This window comes from Rutidosis leptorrhynchoides, chromosome 8 (assembly GCF_046630445.1).
Source record: "Rutidosis leptorrhynchoides isolate AG116_Rl617_1_P2 chromosome 8, CSIRO_AGI_Rlap_v1, whole genome shotgun sequence".
NCBI classification, from domain to species: Eukaryota; Viridiplantae; Streptophyta; class Magnoliopsida; order Asterales; family Asteraceae; genus Rutidosis; species Rutidosis leptorrhynchoides.
The window spans coordinates 50462593-50484175 of record NC_092340.1 but is presented as its reverse complement, the minus strand read 5'-3'; the positions used below and the strand labels follow the sequence as shown (position 1 = coordinate 50484175).

At 33.3% G+C, this 21583-nt stretch overlaps 2 protein-coding genes across 2 annotated transcripts; both read left to right on the top strand.

The window, feature by feature from the left end:
• The first annotated feature begins 10391 nt into the window (after positions 1 to 10391).
• On the top strand, positions 10392 to 14151 carry LOC139864801 (dnaJ protein homolog). Its single transcript, XM_071853370.1, has 7 exons — positions 10392 to 10535; positions 10627 to 10813; positions 11269 to 11440; positions 11540 to 11684; positions 11779 to 12055; positions 13409 to 13607; positions 13701 to 14151. The coding sequence occupies exons 2-7, from the start codon at positions 10664 to 10666 to the stop codon at positions 14021 to 14023; spliced, it is 1266 nt and encodes a 421-aa protein (XP_071709471.1). The 5' UTR covers positions 10392 to 10535; positions 10627 to 10663; the 3' UTR covers positions 14024 to 14151.
• Positions 14152 to 15899: 1748 nt separating this feature from the next.
• Positions 15900 to 17848, top strand: LOC139863387 (probable pectinesterase/pectinesterase inhibitor 12). Its single transcript, XM_071852023.1, has 2 exons — positions 15900 to 16650; positions 17154 to 17848. The coding sequence occupies exons 1-2, from the start codon at positions 15900 to 15902 to the stop codon at positions 17846 to 17848; spliced, it is 1446 nt and encodes a 481-aa protein (XP_071708124.1).
• Positions 17849 to 21583: the final 3735 nt, after the last annotated feature.

Below are 21583 nucleotides of genomic sequence, written 5' to 3'. Positions count from 1 at the left end.
ATATGTTCATTTGATTAAGAAACATCATCTTGTTAAGTTAATGTATTGATTTATACCTAGTGACATGTATTTATCCGTCTTTTACCAAAAGGGATAAGTTGAGTTCAAATGGTTAATTTACATAAGAATGTAAGAACGACTCTTGTAGATACTTTGGAATAGCTTAATTAGTATGTGTAATTGTCTAGGAGAATGACCAATTCCTTAGAATCTGTTATACACATTTTCAACTACCTAGTTCCATCAATTAACATGTGTTAATGATTTGCCTTATCTAGTGACGTTTATAGGGATCTTGTTATAACACTTAGTTAATTATTTGGGTTGGGTGAATTGAGCATTTAACCGGACCAAGGGAATGAACTAAGTTAAACCTTTAGTTGATATAGGAGTGGATCATGTACAACACACCATTGACATGATCATTCTTCAAGTCTTCAAACTAGTTGAATTAGTTGATTACAAATAGGAGGTCTTAGATGACAAGAACATCACTTGCGTCTTGTAATCCCGTTTGAGTGTTTACGCAAGACTACTCTTGGTAAACCAATTAATTAGTTCTCGTGCATAACCAATCAATCCGGTCTTCATCCTAAATAACATTCAACATTAAGGGTAAAAAGTCTAGATGAGCATATTTCCTTAATTTGATATCAAAACTATCTTTCTGTTTTCATAAACTAAAAATACCAAAAATATTGTCTTTTTAATCTTATTCATCACTTGATTCGCCTATCGTAAAAGGGCAAACCAAAATATATCTTGTACTTGTAATTTTCTTAGTTGATCACAATTTAGTCTATAATCCTAATTTGATTTAGATATTGTCCTTGGAACGATACACGGATTTTACCATTTACTATACTACTACACGATCGGGTACACTGCCCGTTAGTGTGTAGCAATCTCTAATCGGTATTTTTCCATACTATTTTATATAACAATTCATATACCACGTTTTGCACATCAAGTGCGTAAGCAGCATTTGGTCCTACCTGTTCAAGATAGGTGTTCCACCACGTTAACGTAGTACCTGTGAAGGTATGCGTAGCGTACTTAACTTTGTCCTCTTTAGTACACTTACTTATGGCAAACACCGATTCGACTTTCTCGGTCCATCGTTTCAATCCAATTGGTCCTTCAGTTCCATCAAATTCCAAAGGTTTGCAGGCAGTGAATTCTTTGTAGGAGCATCCCACACGATTTCTTGTGGAATTAGTTCCACTGCTAGATCTAGAGTTATTGTTATTTTGCATCGCAGCCTGTACTGCAGCTATGTTTGCTGCAAGGAAAACACGGAAGTCTTCCTCGCTCATGTTCAAATTCTGACGAGTCGCCGGTGCCATTTCCTTCAAAAATAGCCAAGAGAATTGAGTTAATCATATAGAATTAAAGAGTAGTCAATAGTATCTCATAGCATTATATGAACTTATTTATAAAAGCTTTTTCTTCATATTAGCATTTTATAGTTTTAATTCGGGTAGTTCCTACCCGTTAAGTTCATACTTACTAGTTACTATACAACTCAACTACTACGTTTCTATATGAAAAACTTATTACAATAATATTTCGCGTTCAAACTTTATACAATATTTTACAAACTTACAATACCGTTATAATACATATAGGATGAAATATAGCACATAATAACTTTACTACTCGGCAGCTATAAAGGCAATTCTAGTTAATACGCAAGTTGCTCAGCAAAAGAAATAAAGAAACGTAATTCATAAGTCCAGAAACAAGTCAAAAGGACGAGGGTTTCGTAATGCCCAATAGCCTCGTAGCAATCTAAAAACCTTGTTTCTTACCCTAACTACTGAGTCTGTCACTTGTGAAAATGTTTTATTTAAAAGTTTCAACCCAATGTTCTTTTTCTTAATTTGATGAGAAGCGAACGTTATTAACCCGTAAGCATAACATGCTTCTTTATGTTGCATGTTAGAAGCTCTTTCTAAAGAACGGAGTCCTATGTTGGGATATGTTGAGTTAAAATAGGTTCATAACCCGTAGCGTAAAATTGCATCTGGGTTTCCCGCACTAAATGCCTTAAAGAAAACTTGGCGTAACTTAAAGTCTCCCCAATGTGATATACCCCATCTTTCAAAGGAAAGCCTTTTATATACTAAGGCATGCCTGGAATGTCTTTCAAACGTTTGACAAACTAATTTTGCCGTAACTAATTATGCTGATGAATTGTGCCCGACTCTAGACAAGATTTCATCAATCATATCTCCTAGTAGGTCTTCTAAAATTTTTAGTTGTTTATCCTTAACGTCCATTTTGTTTTTATACTGTAAAATAGACAAGGATTAGATTCGTAAAAGATAATTAACAAACAATACAAGCAATTTTTTACATAGAACATAAAAGTACAAGCACACTACAATACATATAATACACAACATGATTACAACCCTCTAATCTGAATCACTAGTTTCTTCTTCTTCGGACTTGGTTCGTTTTCCTAATTTTCTAGGGATATATGGTGCTCCTCTAATACGAGCCGTCGTTTTCCACAATGGTTTAGAAAAACCTGGTGGTTTAGAGGTTCCCGGTTTATTGTTACAATTTAGGAAATACGGACGTTGCCAATACATATAAAGTTCATCGGGGTTGGAATCAGGTTTCTCTATTTTTATACCTTTTCCCTTATTATTTTCTTTCGCTTTATTAAATTGGGTCGAGGTAATTTCTATAACATCATCGGAATCCTCATCGGGATCCGATTCATCGAAAAATTGGTAATCTTCCCAATATTTTGCTTCCTCGGCGGAAACACCATTGACCATTTTTAACTTTGGTCCGTTGGTTGATGATTTTCTTTTATTTAATCGATTTACTGTAGGTATCAATATTTCTTCCTCCGAAACCTCTTCTTCTTCCGGTTCCTCTTCTTCCGGTTCCTCCTCTTCTGATTCCTCTTCTTCCGGTTCCTCTTCTTCCGGTTCCTCTTCTTCCGGTTCCTCTTCTTCCGATTCCTCTTCGAGAATTTGTGAATCTTCCCAAATTATATTCGACTCTTCATTATTATTAGGTGAGTCGATGAGATTTGTACTAGTGGTAGACATCTATCACACAATATCAAACACATTAAGAGGTTAATATATCACATAATATTTACATGTTAATAATATATAGTTTCCAACAAAAGTGTTAAGCAATCGTTTTTAAAGAAAACACGGTCGAAGTCCAGACTCACTAATGTATTCTAACAAACTCGATAAGACACACTAATGCAAATTTCTGGTTCTCTAAGACCAACGCTTGGATACCAACTGAAATGTTCCGTTCATATTGATTATAAACGTTCCATATTAATTGATTTCGTCGCGAGGTTTTGACCTCTATATGAGACGTTTTTCAAAGACTGCATTCATTTTTAAAACAACCATAACCTTTATTTTATCGATAAAGGTTTAAAAAGCATTACGTAGATTATCAAATAATGATAATCTAAAATATACCGATTACACACGACCATTACATAATGGTTTACAATAAGAATATATTACATCAAAAATAAGTTTCTTGAATGCAGTTTTTACACAATATCATACAAGCATGGACTCCAAATCTTGTCCTTATTTTAGTATGCAACAGCAGAAGCTCTTAATAATCACCTGAGAATAAACATGCTTAAAACGTCAACAAAAATATTGGTGAGTTATAGGTTTAACCTATATATTATCAAATCATAATAATAGACCACAAGATTTCATATTTCAATATACACCCCATACATAGAGATAAAATTCATTCATATGGTGAACACCTGGTAACCGACATTAACAAGATGCATATAGAATATCCCCATCATTCCGGGACACCCATCGGACATGATAATTTCGAAGTACTAAAGCATTCCAAATTCCAGAATGGGGCTTGTTGGGACCGATAGATCTATCTTTAGGATTCGCATTAATTTGGGGGTCTGTTCCCAAATTCTTAGGCTACCAAGCTAAAAAGGGGCATATTCGGCTTCGATCATTCACCCATATAATGTAATTTCATTTACTTGTGTCTATTTCGTAAAACATTTATAAAATTGCATGTATTCTCATCCAAAAATATTAGATTTTTAAAAGTGGGACTATAACTCACGTTCACAGATTTTTACTTCGTCGGGAAGTAAGACTTGGCCACTGGTCGATTCACGAACCTATAACAAATATGTACATATATATCAAAGTATGTTCAAAATATATTTACAACATTTTTAATACGTTTTAATGTTTTAAGTTTATTAAGTCAGCTGTCCTCGTTAGTAACCTACAACTAATTGTCCACAGTTAGATGTACAGAAATAAATCGATATATATATTATCTTGAATCAATCCATGATCCAGTGTATACATGTCTTAGGCTAGATCACAACTCAAAGTATATATATATTTGGAATCAACCTCAACCCTGTATAGCTAACTCCAACATTACTGCATATAGAGTGTCTATGGTTGTTCCAAATATAGATGGGTCGATATGATAGGTCAAAACATTTGCATACGTGTCTATGGTATCCCAAGATTACATAATATATTAGAATACATGTATAATACAATATAAGATAGCTAGGATATGATTTGTATAGAATTGTTACAATATTTCCCGTAGCTACAACAATAAAAAAATATCCAATCTTGTTTTACCCATAACTTCTTCGTTTTAAATCCGTTTTGAGTGAATCAAATTGCTATGGTTTCATATTGAACTATACTTTATGAATCTAAACAAAAAAATTATAGGTTTATAGTCATAAATATAAGTTACAAGTCGTTTTTGTAAGAGGTAGTCATTTCAGTCGAAAGAACGACGTCTTGATGACCATTTTGAAAAATATACTTCCACTTTGAGTTTAACCATGATTTTTGAATATAGTTTCATGTTCATAAGAAAAATCATTTTCCCAGAAGAACAACTTTTAAATCAAAGTTTATCATAGTTTTTAATTATCAAACCCAAAACAGCCCGCGGTGTTACTACGACGGCGTATATCCGATTTTACGGTGTTTTTCGTGTTTCCAGGTTTTAAATCATTAAGTTAGCATATCATATAGATATAGAACATGTGTTTAGTTGATTTTAAAAGTCAAGTTAGAAGGATTAACTTTTGTTTGCGAACAAGTTTAGAATTAACTAAACTATATTCTACTGATTTCAAGTTTAAACCTTCGAATAAGGTAGTTTTATATATATGAATCGAATGATGTTATGAACATCATTACTACCTCAGGTTTTGTGGATAAACCTACTGGAAATGAGAAAAATAGATCTAGCTTCAAAGGATCCTTGGATGGCTTGAAAGTTCTTGAAGCAAAATTATGACACGAAAACAAGTTCAAGTAAAATTTCCATTCGAAATAAGATTGTTAAAGTTATAGAAATTGAATCAAAGTTTGAATATGAGTATTACCTTGTATTAGAAAGATATCTTACTGTAAATAAGAAAGATTTCTTAAGGTTGGATGATCGCTTTACAAGATTGGAAGTAAGCTAGCAAACTTGGAAGTATTCTTGATTTTATGAAACTAGAACTTATAGAATTTATGAAGAACACTTAGAACTTGAAGATAGAACTTGAGAGAGATCAATTAGATGAAGAAAATTGAAGAATGAAAGTGTTTGTAGTTATTTTTGGTCGTTGGTATATGGATTAGATATAAAAGATGTGTAATTTTATTTACTTGTAAATAAGTCATGAATGATTACTAATATTTTTGTAATTTTATGAGATATTTCATGCTAGTTGCCAAATGATGGTTCCCAAATGTGTTAGGTGACTCACATGGGCTGCTAAGAGCTGATCATTAGAGTGTATATACCAATAGTACATACATCTAAAAGCTGTGTATTGTACGAGTACGAATACGGGTGCATACGAATAGAATTATTGATGAAACTGAACGGGGATGTAATTGTAAGCATTTTTGTTAAGTAGAAGTATTTTGATAAGTGTCTTGAAGTCTTTCAAAAGTGTATGAATACATATTAAAACACTACATGTATATACATTTTAACTGAGTCGTTAAGTCATCGTTAGTCGTTACATGTAAGTGTTGTTCTGAAGCCTTTAGGTTAACGTTCATGTTAAGTGTTGTTAACCCATTGTTTATTATATCAAATGAGATGTTAAATTATTACATTATCATGATATTATGATGTATTAATATATCTTAATATGATATATATACAATTAAATATCGTTACAACGATAATCGTTACATATATGCCTCGTTTCGAAATCCTTAAGTTAGTAGTCTTGTTTTTACATATGTAGTTCGTTGTTAATATACTTAATGATATATTTACCTATCATAATATCATGTTAACTATATATATATATCCATATATATATGTCATCATATAGTTTTTACATATATTAACGTTCGTGAATCACCGGTCAACTTGGGTGGTCAATTGTCTATATTAAACCTATTTCAATTAATCAAGTCTTAACAAGTTTGATTGCTTAACATGTTGGAAACACTTAATCATGTAAATAACAATTTCATTTAATATATAAACATGGAAAAGTTCGGGTCACTACACCCTAACTGTATGACCCAAACCTATTGCATGTTCTTGTTTGATTGTTGCCCTAAGATTAAGTCATATCAACTGTTTAGGTACTTGTTAGGTTTTTATCTGCTTTACTTTCAGTATATCAACTTTAATGCTGTATAATGTTTGATTTGGTTTGATCTCATTAGTATGATGAAATGGTTGTTAGTTTTCATTTAAGGTTTTGTCAACTTAACTCGACGGACTCCTTCCGTTTGTGATCAGTGTTCAATCAACACGGCACGTTGTTATTCAGTTAACCAAACTGATAACGAGTGTTAGGATTAGAACTCAAATCACTAATAAACCTAGTGTTTTACTAAGTATAACCTCCGAGGTATGGTCACATTTCAATTATACAACCAAGTGACATACTTTTCACTACTCAACGAGAACTCTGAGAGTCTAGAGATAAGTAGGTTTGTGTAATTGGCTCAGCCAACCAGATCTACACCATTTCAATCATAGCTTTAATATCAACATAGTTACTTTCCCTAACCCAAACTAATATCTTGGTCAACATTTCCCTGATCTGCATACTTCAGACATCCTCCCACTTTATTTACTTTTCCGCAATTAGGACCTTTAGCTTAAAACAACTACTACCCAGGTAATTTAAATAAAAGACAATTATCCACTTGATCTTCAATTCGTTAAACCATTCAAAAACACGACCCTATGTTAACTTACACCTTCCACAATATAAATTAAACGAAACCTCTGTGTCCTACTTTGTTCCACCAAATTTGATGTCCTGCGACCTAACGACACCGCACGAATAAAACTGTCTGTTTCAACCGTCCATTGTAGTCATATCACGCTCATATTCAAGTTTCAAGTTACTGATAAATAATGTTATTTAGGCTGTGTTTAATTATCTCTTAATAGGATTGTCTAGTGCTAAATGCTGAATTGTTCAACATTAAGAATGTCTATTTGTAACCTCTAAATAATAAGTGATATATTGGATAAACAAAAATGTACCGATTCACTAAGAGTTGATGTTATCTCTTAGTAGAGTTAAAGTTATCTGTTAAACATTAAACACCTTCTTTTTCATTTAATACCATGTTAAACTATATCATTAACATTTATCATCATACAATTATACTTGTATTTATTCACGTAAAAAGTTAATACGTTAATACACTAATGTTTAACCGTCTAAAGTATTTATTCACGGCTATAAGTTATTGTCATTCAGATATATATCAATCTAAACCTCTATCATTAGAATTGGTCTAAATAATTTACACGAAATAATTTTAAATTTTTCTTATTATAACGCCTCTTAATAGAATTGTTTAGTGCTAAACGTTGAATCATTCAACATTTAGGGTGTTTATGTAGGCTTTGAATGATAAGTAATATATTAGATAAAACAAAAATGTACCAAGCCACTAATCACTAAAAGCTGAATTATCTCTTTTAAGAGTCATAGTTATCTCTTAAACATTTTAATACCCTATTAAATCATATAATGAACATTTATTATCATACATCTATATACGTTTATCTATTCACGTTAAAAGTTAATACGATAATGTTTAACCGTCCAAAGTACTTATTCACGATTATAAGTTATTGTCATTGATGTTTATACAATCTAAACCTCTAAATTTTCTTTTCTGAATCGTTAGGATTGGTCTAAACAATTTTATAGGAAATAATCTTACATTTTTCTTGCCATGTACGGAGTATTAGAGAGGTCCCAAAGGTACCGCCCTGGGGGCCGCCCAGCCGACCGCCTTCCTGGGCGCCGATGGCAGCGAGCCGCCAGAGGTCCGCCCTCCCTTGCGTGCTCCATTTCGTGCATTTGAATCACATTTTTGGACAGAAGAATTAGCCGTTAGAAGAAAAAAAAATTAAAAAAAATCCTCCAACGGTTAAATAACGACGATTTTTTCTTTTATTTTTAACCCTATATATACACAATAAATTTCATTTTTAATACACACATTCACCAATCTTTTTCACTCTATCTACATAAAATATCATTTTATAAAACTTTTATATTCTTTATCAATCTTTTACCCAAAAAAAAAAAAATCCAAATAACCCAAATTTCGATCGCGAGCTAAACGTGTTATTAACGATCACAAATACAACTAATGCAACTAATACTCGCGTAGTCGAATTACTTGATGCATTGGATGAGTTAAGCGATGATGAAGAAGTTGTCCCCGTACCTAGAGCACCTCGAAGATATTTACATAGAGATCTTGAAGGCAGCGCAAGAGCTTTATATAATGATTGTTTTTCGACAATCTCACATTTTCGGAGGATTATTTTCGTAAATGGTATCGAATGAGCAAACCTTTATTTCTTCATATATGTCAAGGTATATTGAATTTTTCTCAAACTCCGATTCCCGAATATTTTACTTACTTTCGTAAAAAAACGTGATGCTACCGGATTACTTGGTTTTAATATTGTTCAAAAAGTAACATCCGCCATACGTCAACTAGCTTATGCTACTTCGGCCGACATTTTTGATGAGTATTTGCGTATGGGTGAACAAACCGCATATGATTCTTTAAACAATTATTGCAAATGTGAACTTGTACACTACCGAGTATTTGAGAAATGTGCAACGTTTGACCGCTAAACATGCTCAAATACATGGTTTTTCGAGGATGTTAGGAAGTCTCGATTATATGCATTGAAGATGGAGAAATTTTCCACAACGGTGGAAGGGTCATTATACACGAGGTGATCATGGTTACCCGTCAATATTGCTTGAAGCGGTAGCCTCGTACGATGGATGGTTTTGGCACGCTTATTTTGGACCTGCGGGTTCAAATAATGATATCAACGTACTTAATCAATTTGATTTGTTAACCGAGTTATTAGCCGGTGAAGCTCCACCATGTACATTTACGGTTAACGAGTGTACGTTTACTAAGAGTTATTATTTGACGGATGGAATTTATCCGGAATGGCAACATTAGTGAAGTCGTTCAGAAATTCGATAGACCCGAAACAAGCAAAATCCTCAAAGTACCAATCATCGACAAGAAAAGATATTGAATGAGCATTTGGAGTATTACAAGGTCGATGAACCATTGTTCAACATCCGGCAAGACCGTATTACATCCGCAAAATTAGAAGGATTATGTTAACATGTATCATATTAAATAATATGATAACCGAGGACAATGGCCGTGAATTTTGTGGGCTCGAGGAGAATTATCGTTCGATTCGACGTGCACGAGGAACATTCCAAGAAAGAGTCAAGGCGCATATGTGGATAGACGCAGAATTAAGAGATGTGGGCATTCATCGACTACTACGAGATATATGCTTGTAGAACACGTGTATAGTCTTCCACCTAATTATCGAATTCGACATGATCTAACAATTAATCCAAACAATCAAGCCGAGATAGGACCTTCATACATTCCCGATGACGTAGAAGAAGTTCAAGTTTAAGAAGAAGGCGACGAGTAGTTTTTTTTTTTTTTTTTTAATTTTAATGTAATTTTATTTTCAAATGTTAATGTAATTTTTAATTTTAATTATTGTAATGTTTTTAATTTTTAATAAAAGTTTAGTTTTATTTAAATAAATATTGTTTAGAAAAAAATAAAAATTAATTAAAAATATGTAAGAAATGTATAACTATTGAATGTGTTTAGTCATAAATTTAGTCCTTAAAAAAAGTACTATGTAGCAGTGAAGTCTCGTCTAGCTACGGAGGATTAAGAGTTAAGACACAAGTACAGAACAATTGAGACCTCTTTTATAATGCGCTAAACTTGGCTAAGCAATTGAAACGCAAAGAGCTTCTAGAGGCTTCTATTTAATTATCGATGTCATCACGGAGATGAAACCAATCTGAGCCGTCCATCTCATCTCCTCAAATTATACAACAGCATCTACCCCCAAATACCCAAACCCTTTTCCTACCTCTTATTTCGCCGAACACTCCTAAACTAGTCAAGTCTTCCTATTCCGGATCTACTTCTTCGAAGGTATGATTCTCTTTCTATAAATACACCTTACATGATTCTATATCTATAATTGCAGGTACCAATTACTGAATCTGATCTGTTAATCGTATAGATTTGTAGTAATTGAATATTGAAGATCGAAGAAGAAGATGTTTGGAAGAGCGCCTAAAAAGAGCGATAATACGAAATATTACGAGATCCTAGGTGTCCCTAACAGTGCTTCACAAGATGATTTGAAAAAAGCTTACCGGAAAGCTGCTATTAAAAATCATCCTGATAAGGGTGGCGATCCTGAAAAGGTACTAACCCTAACCATAATATTATCAATTATCTTACAATATTTTTTACTTAGTTGGAATTTTGTTGTTTGCTTGATTAATTATGTTACACCTTTTATTGAAGTTTATTTATAGATCCTGATTAATTTATTACAATTAAGCTTATAGTTTTTTGATACATAAAACATGATATTAGGGTTATAGTGCTGAATCCGGTAGGTTTTGATTAGTCAATTGGCCAACTTAATTAAGTTTTTTTTTTTTTTTTTTTTTTTTTTTTTTTTTATATATAACAAAAATCTTATTGGAATAGTACATATTTGTCTTGTTAATGGACAAACAAACAAGCAACTAACAAAGCGTATTTTTTGCCTGCCTAAAAGGAATGTGTTGTCTAAACGTATTATTTATGTACTTAATGTTAGTATGTAGATGGTAATGTGCTCATGTTTGTAAGTTGGTGTATATATCTTTAGTTTAAGGAGCTCGCACAAGCATATGAGGTTCTGAGTGACCCAGAGAAGCGAGAGATTTATGATCAGTACGGTGAGGATGCCTTGAAGGAAGGAATGGGTGGTGGAGGTGGTGGGCATGACCCATTTGACATCTTCCAATCGTTCTTTGGTGGTGGTGGTAGTCCTTTTGGTGGTAAGCACCTTTTTGATCTAATTCCTGTTTATAGTTTCTCTATTTTATGAAGTTATTCTGGTTGTAATTAGTGTTGAATTTGAAATATTTTGTGTACAGGTGGTGGTGGTAGTAGCAGGGGACGAAGACAACGAAGAGGAGAAGACGTTGTCCATCCTCTTAAAGTCTCTCTTGAGGATCTCTGCAATGGCACATCAAAAAAGCTCTCTCTTTCACGAAACGTGCTCTGCTCCAAGTGTAAAGGGTGAGTACTGAGTACCATACTTAACAGATATTCATATTTGATTCTTACTGGTTTCTGTATTTTATTTTGCTAATGTTAAATTTCAATCTTTCAGAAAGGGTTCAAAGTCAGGTGCTTCGATGAAGTGTTCTGGCTGTCAAGGTTCTGGAATGAAAGTTTCAATCAGGCATCTTGGCCCATCTATGATCCAGCAAATGCAGCATCCATGTAATGAATGTAAGGGTACCGGTGAAACTATCAACGATAAGGATCGCTGCACACAGTGTAAGGGTGACAAAGTGGTGCAGGAGAAAAAGGTGCTCGAAGTACATGTGGAAAAAGGCATGCAAAATGGTCAGAAGATTACATTCCCTGGAGAGGCTGATGAAGCTGTAAGCTTTCCCATCATCCTATTCTATATATGTATGTGTGTGTGTGTGTATATATATATATACTATACAGATTATATATTTTTATGTGTGTGTGATACGGAGTATATAATCTATACAGTATATATGTATTCATATGTGTGTATATATATGTGTTTATATATGTATATATTTATACATATACACTATATATGTATAATGTATGTGTGTGTGTGTGTGTATATATATGTGTATATGTATGTATATATATATTTCATATGTGTGTGTGTGCGTGCGTGTACGTGTGTATACATATAAATACACATGTATGTATATGTATATAGGTTTATAATGGTTCTACGACTCTGTTTTGCAGCCTGACACAGTTACTGGTGATAATGTGTGTGTGTGTGTATATATATAGGGGCAGGATCAATGGGGAAGTAACCAATCGGGGGGAAGCAATTTTATTTTTTTTTTTTTCGTTTTTTTTGAATTTTTTTTTCCCGGCATCAAGATCACACGAAAATATGAACATTTAGAAGAGACTTCGTGATGAATGTTATTATTTAGGCGGGAAAACGATCGACAAAAATAACATTCAAGATAATATTGTTCGTGACGAATATGAACGTTTTTTTTTTCCTTCATGTTTTGTGAAGTAAAATTTAGCCCGATTTAGAGTTTAGGGTTTAGGGTTTGGTGTTTTGGGTTTATGGAATAAACCCAAAACACCAAACCCTAAACCCTAAACCCTAAACTCTAAACCGTTCGTATTAAAAACTCAATCTAAATCCTAAATCTAAACCCTAAATCTAAACCCTAAACCCTAAATTTCTAAACCCTAATATCTAAATCCTATAAACCCTAATATCTAAACCCTAATATCTAAACCCCAATAGCTAAAACCTCAAAATACGCTCGAAAAACACGATAATTGTTATATATTACTTCTTCGAGCGTTTTCCCGCCAAAATAAAAACATTTATCACAAAGTGTCTCTACTAAATGTTCATATTTTCATCTCATCTATAATGTTCGTGAACAAAGTTTTTTCAAAAAACGAAAAAAAAAAAGTTTTTGCTTCCCCCCGCTTCCCCCCGAATGGTTACTTCCCTCTTGATCCTACCACTATATATATATATATGTATATATATGTATATATATATATATATATATATATATATATATATATATATATATATATATATATATATATATATATATGTGTGTGTGTGTGTGTGTGTGTATGTATGTATGTGTATATGTATGTATATATATATTTCATATGTGTGTGTGTGCGTGTGTATACATATAAATACACATGTATGTATATGTATATAGGGTTTATAATGGTTCTACGACTCTGTTTTGCAGCCTGACACAGTTACTGGTGATATCGTGTTCATATTGCAACAAAAAGAGCACCCTAAGTTTAAGCGAAAGGGTGATGACCTATTTGTTGAGCATACATTGAGCTTGACCGAGGCCCTTTGTGGTTTCCAGTTTATCTTGACCCATTTGGACAACAGGCAGCTTCTTATTAAATCTCAACCCGGAGAGATTGTCAAGCCTGGTAATTGTCCCTGCCCTTTTAATATTTATCCTAACAGGTTTTGTTAAACATGTTTGTTTGCAAGTGTTGATTGTTTTTTGTATTGTTTTGTAGATTCGTTCAAGGCAATAAATGATGAAGGTATGCCAATGTACGGAAGGCCATTTATGAGGGGCAAGCTGTACATCCACTTCACAGTTGAATTTCCGGATTCGTTGGCCCTGGAACAATGCAAGGCATTGGAGGCGGTCCTGCCACCTAAGCCAACTATGCAGATGACTGACATGGAGCTGGATGAGTGCGAGGAGACAACTCTGCATGATGTCAACATTGAAGAGGAGATGAGAAGGAAGCAGCAGCAACAAGCTCAAGAAGCATATGATGAAGATGAAGACATGCCTGGTGGTGCACAAAGGGTACAATGTGCACAACAATAAGTGAAGCATGCTGAGGTTAAACTAAGATAATAATGTCGAGTGTGAGGTTCTTTTTTTATACTTTTAAATGCGTCTAAATGTATTGGAATGTAAGAATGATTTACTTATTAAAAGACTTTGTTTGGTTGTGCTCTCTTCCAACTTGCTCGTTCCTGAGCTGACACACTTGATATTATTATTATAATCTATAAGTTCTTGTTTATGTTTGTTGGTATGCGTGCTTTTTTGTTGGCCGTCATGTCTATGGTTGTATGCTCGTATGTTCTCGTATGTATGTATGCGTATGCAGGTATGTTGGTATGTAGTGTAGCATTTCCCGTCATCCCTTGAGCTTCGCACGGCAGTCTAAGGTACGTTCCCATATATATATATATATATATATATATATATATATATATATATATATATATTTTATGGCTCTACTAAGTGAGTCAACGGCAAGCATCGATTTATTGGCGACTTTACCGCCACTTAGAGCCTAAATTAAACCCCTGTAAAACCCATGAAGATTTGATCTCACCATTTTCATGGCGTCTCGTTTGTATCGTTTTTTTTTTTTTTTTTTTTTTTTTTTACTTTCTGGCCGGAGGTCCCTGGAAGCAATCTCTCTATCTGACGAATATAGAGAGAAAGGAATTTCTCTACTCTTGGGAGTGTTACACTCGGGGTGGAGAAATGATTGCTCTTTATTCTAGGATAGAGGAAGGATTGTCTACGATCAACCTTCCCCATACCCCACATTGGTGGGATTGGGTATTGTTGTTGTTGTTGTTGTTGTTGTTGTATTATAATCTGTTTCCCATATTTCAATCGTGGGCATAAGTTTTAGGTGCTGTTTTTTAGGATGTTTTTATTTGAAGATTTGCAGATCATATATGTAAAGATGTGGTCTAATTGTCTTTGTATGTATTTGAATACTGAAGACCGTTTGTTTTTAAACTTAATCTTTGTTTGCATTGCGACTTGATAATTTGACGGTTCGTTTAAAAGAGAGAGAGAGTCCGTAGTATATAATATGCTTTAAGTAATTATATACTATACTATGCCTTTGAGCACGGAGAGTAGAGACGGGTTAAGTTCACTGTTTAGATCAACATTTTATTGAAACCAAATTGAATAAGTAGGAGTGAGTGTCAGGAGTTAAAACGTACTCACAAATATAGCTTAGATTTCAACTTTTTCGGCAGACGTTGGGCAGGAACTTTGGCTATAATGCCAATTGGGTCGGTGGTACAGGGTGGAGCAACGTGAAAATGGCGAAAGGAGCTTCTCAAATTCAATCACTAATTTTACGTATCAAAAGTCATAGAAGCCTTACCTTCAGGGAAAATTGCTTTTTTTAATATATTATTAACCTATATAGGGAAATAGGGAATTAGGGATGATGATGGTTATTCAATTCTTAATGTAACTACTATATTTTAGAATAAAGGATTTTATCAAATAAATAAATACATATTACCATTAGGGATCATGTATAGTCATCAATCATCATTATCTTTTTAGGAGATACGCAGATTCTTGTCAATTTGTAAATTATATTATTAACATCAACCATTTTCCATTAAAGAATAATTGTAGAAGAGAATAGTTAGGAAATCATTTGATGTTATCGTTACCTATTACCATTGCTTTTATTTATTTTTATTGTATTTAAGTAAATAAAAGAACTAAAACTGATAGGAGTGCGTATTTTGAATAACAGAGTACCAACGGATTAAAATGGCAGCGTACGTTTTGAGGAGAGAATTTAAAGGTTATTACTCTTAATGAATTATTAGTCAACAAATCAATCAAGGAAAACGGACATGAGTTACTTTAGACTAATTGTATAAATTTATATCAAAACATCTTCAAACTTTTGTAATGTGACAAGATGATTAAGTTTTTTGTACTAATTCTCTTGTTCTCTGTAAACAACATTGCTGCTAATAACCTCCTCCTTCAATCTCTAAATGCAGCCATATCTGAAGCTACAAAGGTGTTAAACTTGTTGTCAAACACTAATAACAACAATATCCATGAGAAACAAATGGGAACAATTCAAGACTGCAATGAACTCTACCAGATCACTTTATCGTCTTTAAACGAGTCGCTCGTTCAACTAACCCCAGCTCCTTACGATCCCGATAACTTAGCGGACGCAAGGGACTACCTGGCAGCTGCAGCCACCAACGCAGATACGTGTCTTGAAGGTCTGGAAACTGCATATGGTCCTCTAAAACAAATCCTGGTTGACACCATAATAAAAGCTAATAACCATGTAACCGATTCGCTTTCACTTTTATCGAGTGAAACGAGGCGCACTGCGAAATACGAGGCGGGTCCACCAAAGTGGTTTTATAGGAAAGATGGGAAGAAATTTATCAGTTGGTCTAACAGGATAACTGTGGCTGCAGATGGGTCTGGAAACTTTACTACTATTACTGATGCCGTTAATTACGCTCCAAATAACAGTGCTCGTAAGGTCGTTATTTATATTAAACGAGGGTTGTATAAAGAAAATGTGGTGATTCCTAAGAACAAACCCAACATTGTTCTTCTTGGTGAAGGAAGAGATGTAACTTTAATCAGTGGTAACAGAAGCACGGTTGACGGTTGGACGCCTTTCAGATCTGCAACCGTCGGTAACAACATAAGCTCACACCCTACTTCTGCTAAAAATTTTTTTTTTTTTTTTTTCAAAAAAAGAAACTGATTTTTGAGGAAAGGTTTGAGAAATTTCAAATCTTTGGTAAAAAGTTTTTTTTTTTTTTGAAGTTTTGTGTGTAGATTTTAGTGTAAAGGTGTAAACTTTTCTTCATTGGAGACAACTTTTTGGGAAAACTTTTATAGAAAATCTTATAAATCTTGCAAAATTGATTTGCATTATTTTTCTCTCATTGTAGATGCTCTGAGTATAGTAGTATATATTGTTTGTTTGTTAATGTTTTTATTGCAGAGTATTGTTTTTCATCACTTATATTAATATAAATAATTAATGTTTTTCATGTTCAAGCTACATGGGGAGGGACAGTACTTTTATACTCAGATGTACGCAGTCTAATCGGGTTATCCCGTAACTGTTTCCGACCAATTTAGCTTATGGTCGTACGATGGATAAATTGAATAAATGGTTATATGTGATCAGGTGTATCAGGTCCCAGATTCGTAGCACGCGACATCGGGTTTTATAACACAGCAGGACCGACAAAACACCAGGCAGTAGCCCTTCGCATCAGCGCAAACTTGGTAGCATTTTACAGATGCACCATAAGTGGTTACCAAGATACATTATACGTTCACTCGTTTAAGCAATTTTTCAGAGAATGCAACATATTTGGAACCATAGATTACATATTTGGTAACGCAGCTGTCGTTTTTCAAAAATGTAACATTGTATCCAAATTGCCTATGCCAAACCAGTTCATTGTGATAACAGCTCAGTCTCGAAATTCATCTGAACATCATACAGGGATTGCGTTTAAAAATTGTCGCATTTTGGCTACTAAAGATCTTAATAATTCGACAAGTGTAGTCAAAAGCTATCTTGGTAGGCCATGGAGGCCGTACGCCCGAGCTGTCATCATTGAGTCGTACATTGACAACTTTATTGACCCAAAGGGTTGGATCCCATGGTCCGGTGATCAGGATCAGGGTCAGGGTTTGGACAAGTTATATTATGGTGAGTATGAAAACTTTGGGCCTGGTTCCAGTTTACAGGGTCGAGTTACATGGCCAGGTCATCACATCATGGATTACCACCAAGCCTGTAAGTTTAACGTATCGAAATTTATAAATGCTAGAAAATGGCTAAAATCCACATCGATTCCGTACGATGACTAGGTTTAATGTAGTTTTTACAGTATGTTTCGTGCCTAATTTAATATAAGATTTTGATTAATTTTTTTTTTATTGAAACGACAAATTCATTAAAACAAAAAAATAACCTCTCTAGTGAGCAGCTAGAAAAAGATTGCAATGACTTAATTATCCACGAGTTTACGACCTATAATAAAGAGCATTTCTTCATGGGCTTTAAAAAAAAGCTATTTCGATGCTTCCATATTGAATAGTACCAAGGGTAATTTTGACTTTTCACCTTTCCCCCCCCCCCTTTTAACTAAATTTCATTTCATGTCACACCCCCCAAAATGGACCAGGGGTAATTGTGACCAATCATATCATAACACAGTTGTATAAACGAGAACGACTCTATATGAGACTTTTTAAATAAAACCTTTGTTAATAAAACAGCGGAAGCAGTAATACATGTTTACATTATTATTAAAACGTAAAATAAATGTTTATGAACTAAAATATAATATGCGATGTGGACTCCATGCAAGCATCAAATCTATCATCACAAAGTTGCAAACAGCTAACTCAATCATCATCTGAGACAAAACATGCTTAAAGTGTCAACCAAAAAGGTTAAGTGGGTGAAATTCACAGGTTTATAAATAATATCCAAAGTTTTAGACCACAAGATTTAGTTTAAAGTTGATTGATATAGAAATATCAATCTAAAAGTGTTGCTGCATTTTGTAATATCACTACTAAACAAGTTTACCCTATGACACCTTGTACTGTCAGTGTCGTGGAATCATTATTATGTAACCAAAGACCAATGGTCGAATGGTTAGAGACGTTACTCTCAATAGGCCTACTCACAACAATTAAGTTTGCATTTAAACGTAGCAATTGACGATATTACGGTAGGGATTTAGCATGAATCAAAGCATGACAGCATAGTTAACAATTTAGTACTTGTGTCTAAGTGTAAAACAGTTATAAAGCAAGCATGTATCTCACCCCAAAAGTTATAAATAGTTAAGTAAACAGTAAAAATGGGGCTATGAAAATCACCTTAGTAGCATAAAAGAGTATTCCACGAAAGAATTGAACGGAAGGACGTGACCGAGATCTCAACCTAGAGATCTCAATCCGAGGTGTTTTCAAGAATTTTAAATTTGAAGTGTTTAAGTGTAGGATGTAACCATCAATGGTTCTAATTTTGGTGGTTTGACGTGATAATTCATCACAAAATACGAATGAATATATATATGAATTTAGTAATCTTTAGGAAGATAACACCTGCTAAAGCTTTACTTGGATTCTGATATGTCAAAATTAGAATATGTAATTGAATTTGTACGAAAATGGTTGTTCTTTAGTGAACGGATACATATATCTTGTGAACGTAAGTAGTATAGTTACTGATTATTGAATCAAAATTGAAGAATGTACAATGCAACATATTAATGTGAGATATAAATATTTCTCGGGTATTACCTACCCGTTAAAATATTTTCACAATTAACAGTTTGTACAAAAGAACTTTAATTACAATCTTTATGGAGATATACGTTCATATATGTATTCTTTAAATATAATATAGATTTAATGAGTTAATATAATATTAAAATCATTTGATTTGCGGTTGGAACAAGAATAAATAATCTTCAAAACTTGAGAGATCACATAATCGTCGCGGAATATTTCTTTAATGGAGTTATGAATCAATACTTCATCGTTCATTGTTATTGATATACCTCGGTATATGATGTTGGTGCTCGTGGAATTCTTGTGAAATTCACAAGACACGAATAATGTTTTCTAAAAAGTTTCGAGTACATCGAAAATGGAAGTGTAAAATCAGACATGTATTTAAATAATACACTTGATTTATTATGAAATGGAGTTTATTGTGCTGAAGCAGTGATTAACGATCATTAAGTCATTAACGAAGGATGTACATTATAGCATATTAGTTATATGAATTAACCAAGTAGTACATACTAGTTAAGATTTACACGTAATAGCTTAGTACGAAAAGATTTATTATTGTTTCAAACCATATATATATATAAAGTATACATATATAATTCTTCAGGAAGAATGAGTCAATACATCTTAACTCATTATTACTAATATTAATATTAACTAAAGTTATTTTATATAATTAGTGTAAACTTTAGTTAACAAAAAGTGTCGACTAAAAATAAATATTTGATCAATGTCAAATTTAATTATATATTACGTATGGATAACAACCCTATAGTCAAATTAGTCAATTCAGGTATGGAAATATGAGGGTTGTTATAGTACCTATCCGTTAAAAGAAATTTCGTCCCGAAATTTAGTTGTTGCCATTAATCGGTGTTGTTCGTACATAGACGAGGATATTTACGTTTTATTTGGTTTTCACGTTCCCAGGTATGCTCGGGGCCTTGCGTGAATTCCAACGGATAGAATATTGTTCTGTTTCAAGAATTAAAATCATACAAACCATAATTTCTACAAGTTCTTCTACGAAGTGCATTTTATTATTAATGCGGAGATCATTCAAAATGATGATGTTATACAAGTCATTTCAGTAAATTAGATATATAAAATGTGTTATGAATAATATCGAGCTCATTTAAACCTTGAGCGTTTATGCCACCACGCTAGGGTAGACAAAATATAGAGGAGTTCATGAAAATCATAGTCGTGAAATTTGATAGAGATTGTCATTCTTTACAACAAGAATGATGAATATGAGTTGAAAATATTGTTTTATCAACATTGGGTAATATGGATAAAACGATTCGATAATAGGAAGAGTATAAATGAAGTTATCTTAAAAGTTTGAAATAAGGAAATATCAGTTTGCCTTAACTTTTGACATAATTAAAGGTGATTTCCGGAATTCAAAGGATTTAAAGGAAATCTTTATAATCTGTATAAGATTTGATTCTCCGGTAATTAAGGAAATTAAAATTGCCTTGATTGCTGTGTCTAGAATTTTGCTATAAATTAGCTTCTTCTGTTTCATTATCTTCACCACTTCTATACTTTCTTTCTCGATTCATACTTCCAAAGATTGTGAAAAAGCTCCATCCAGTTCTTATCCTGGATATTTTTCTTGAAATGTCCCGTTCTTATTGATTAAAAACGTTCCATATTAATTGATTTCGTTGCGAGGTTTTGACCTCTATATGAGACGTTTTTCAAAGACTGCATTCATTTTTAAAACAAACCATAACCTTTATTTCATAGATAAAGGTTTTAAAAAGCTTTACGTAGATTATCAAATAATGATAATCTAAAATATCCTGTTTACACACGACCATTACATAATGGTTTACAATACAAATATGTTACAACAAAATAAGTTTCTTGAATGCAGTTTTTACACAATATCATACAAGCATGGACTCCAAATCTCGTCCTTATTTAAGTATGCGACAGCGGAAGCTCTTAATAATCACCTGAGAATAAACATGCTTAAAACGTCAACAAAAATGTTGGTGAGTTATAGGTTTAACTTATATATATCAAATCATAATAATAGACCACAAGATTTCATATTTCAATACACATCCCATACATAGAGATAAAAATCATTCATATGGTGAACACCTGGTAACCGACATTAACAAGATGCATATATAAGAATATCCCCATCATTCCGGGACACCCTTCGGATATGATATAAATTTCGAAGTACTAAAGCATCCGGTACTTTGGATGGGGTTTGTTAAGCCCAATAGATCTATCTTTAGGATTCGCGTCAATTAGGGTGTCTGTTCCCTA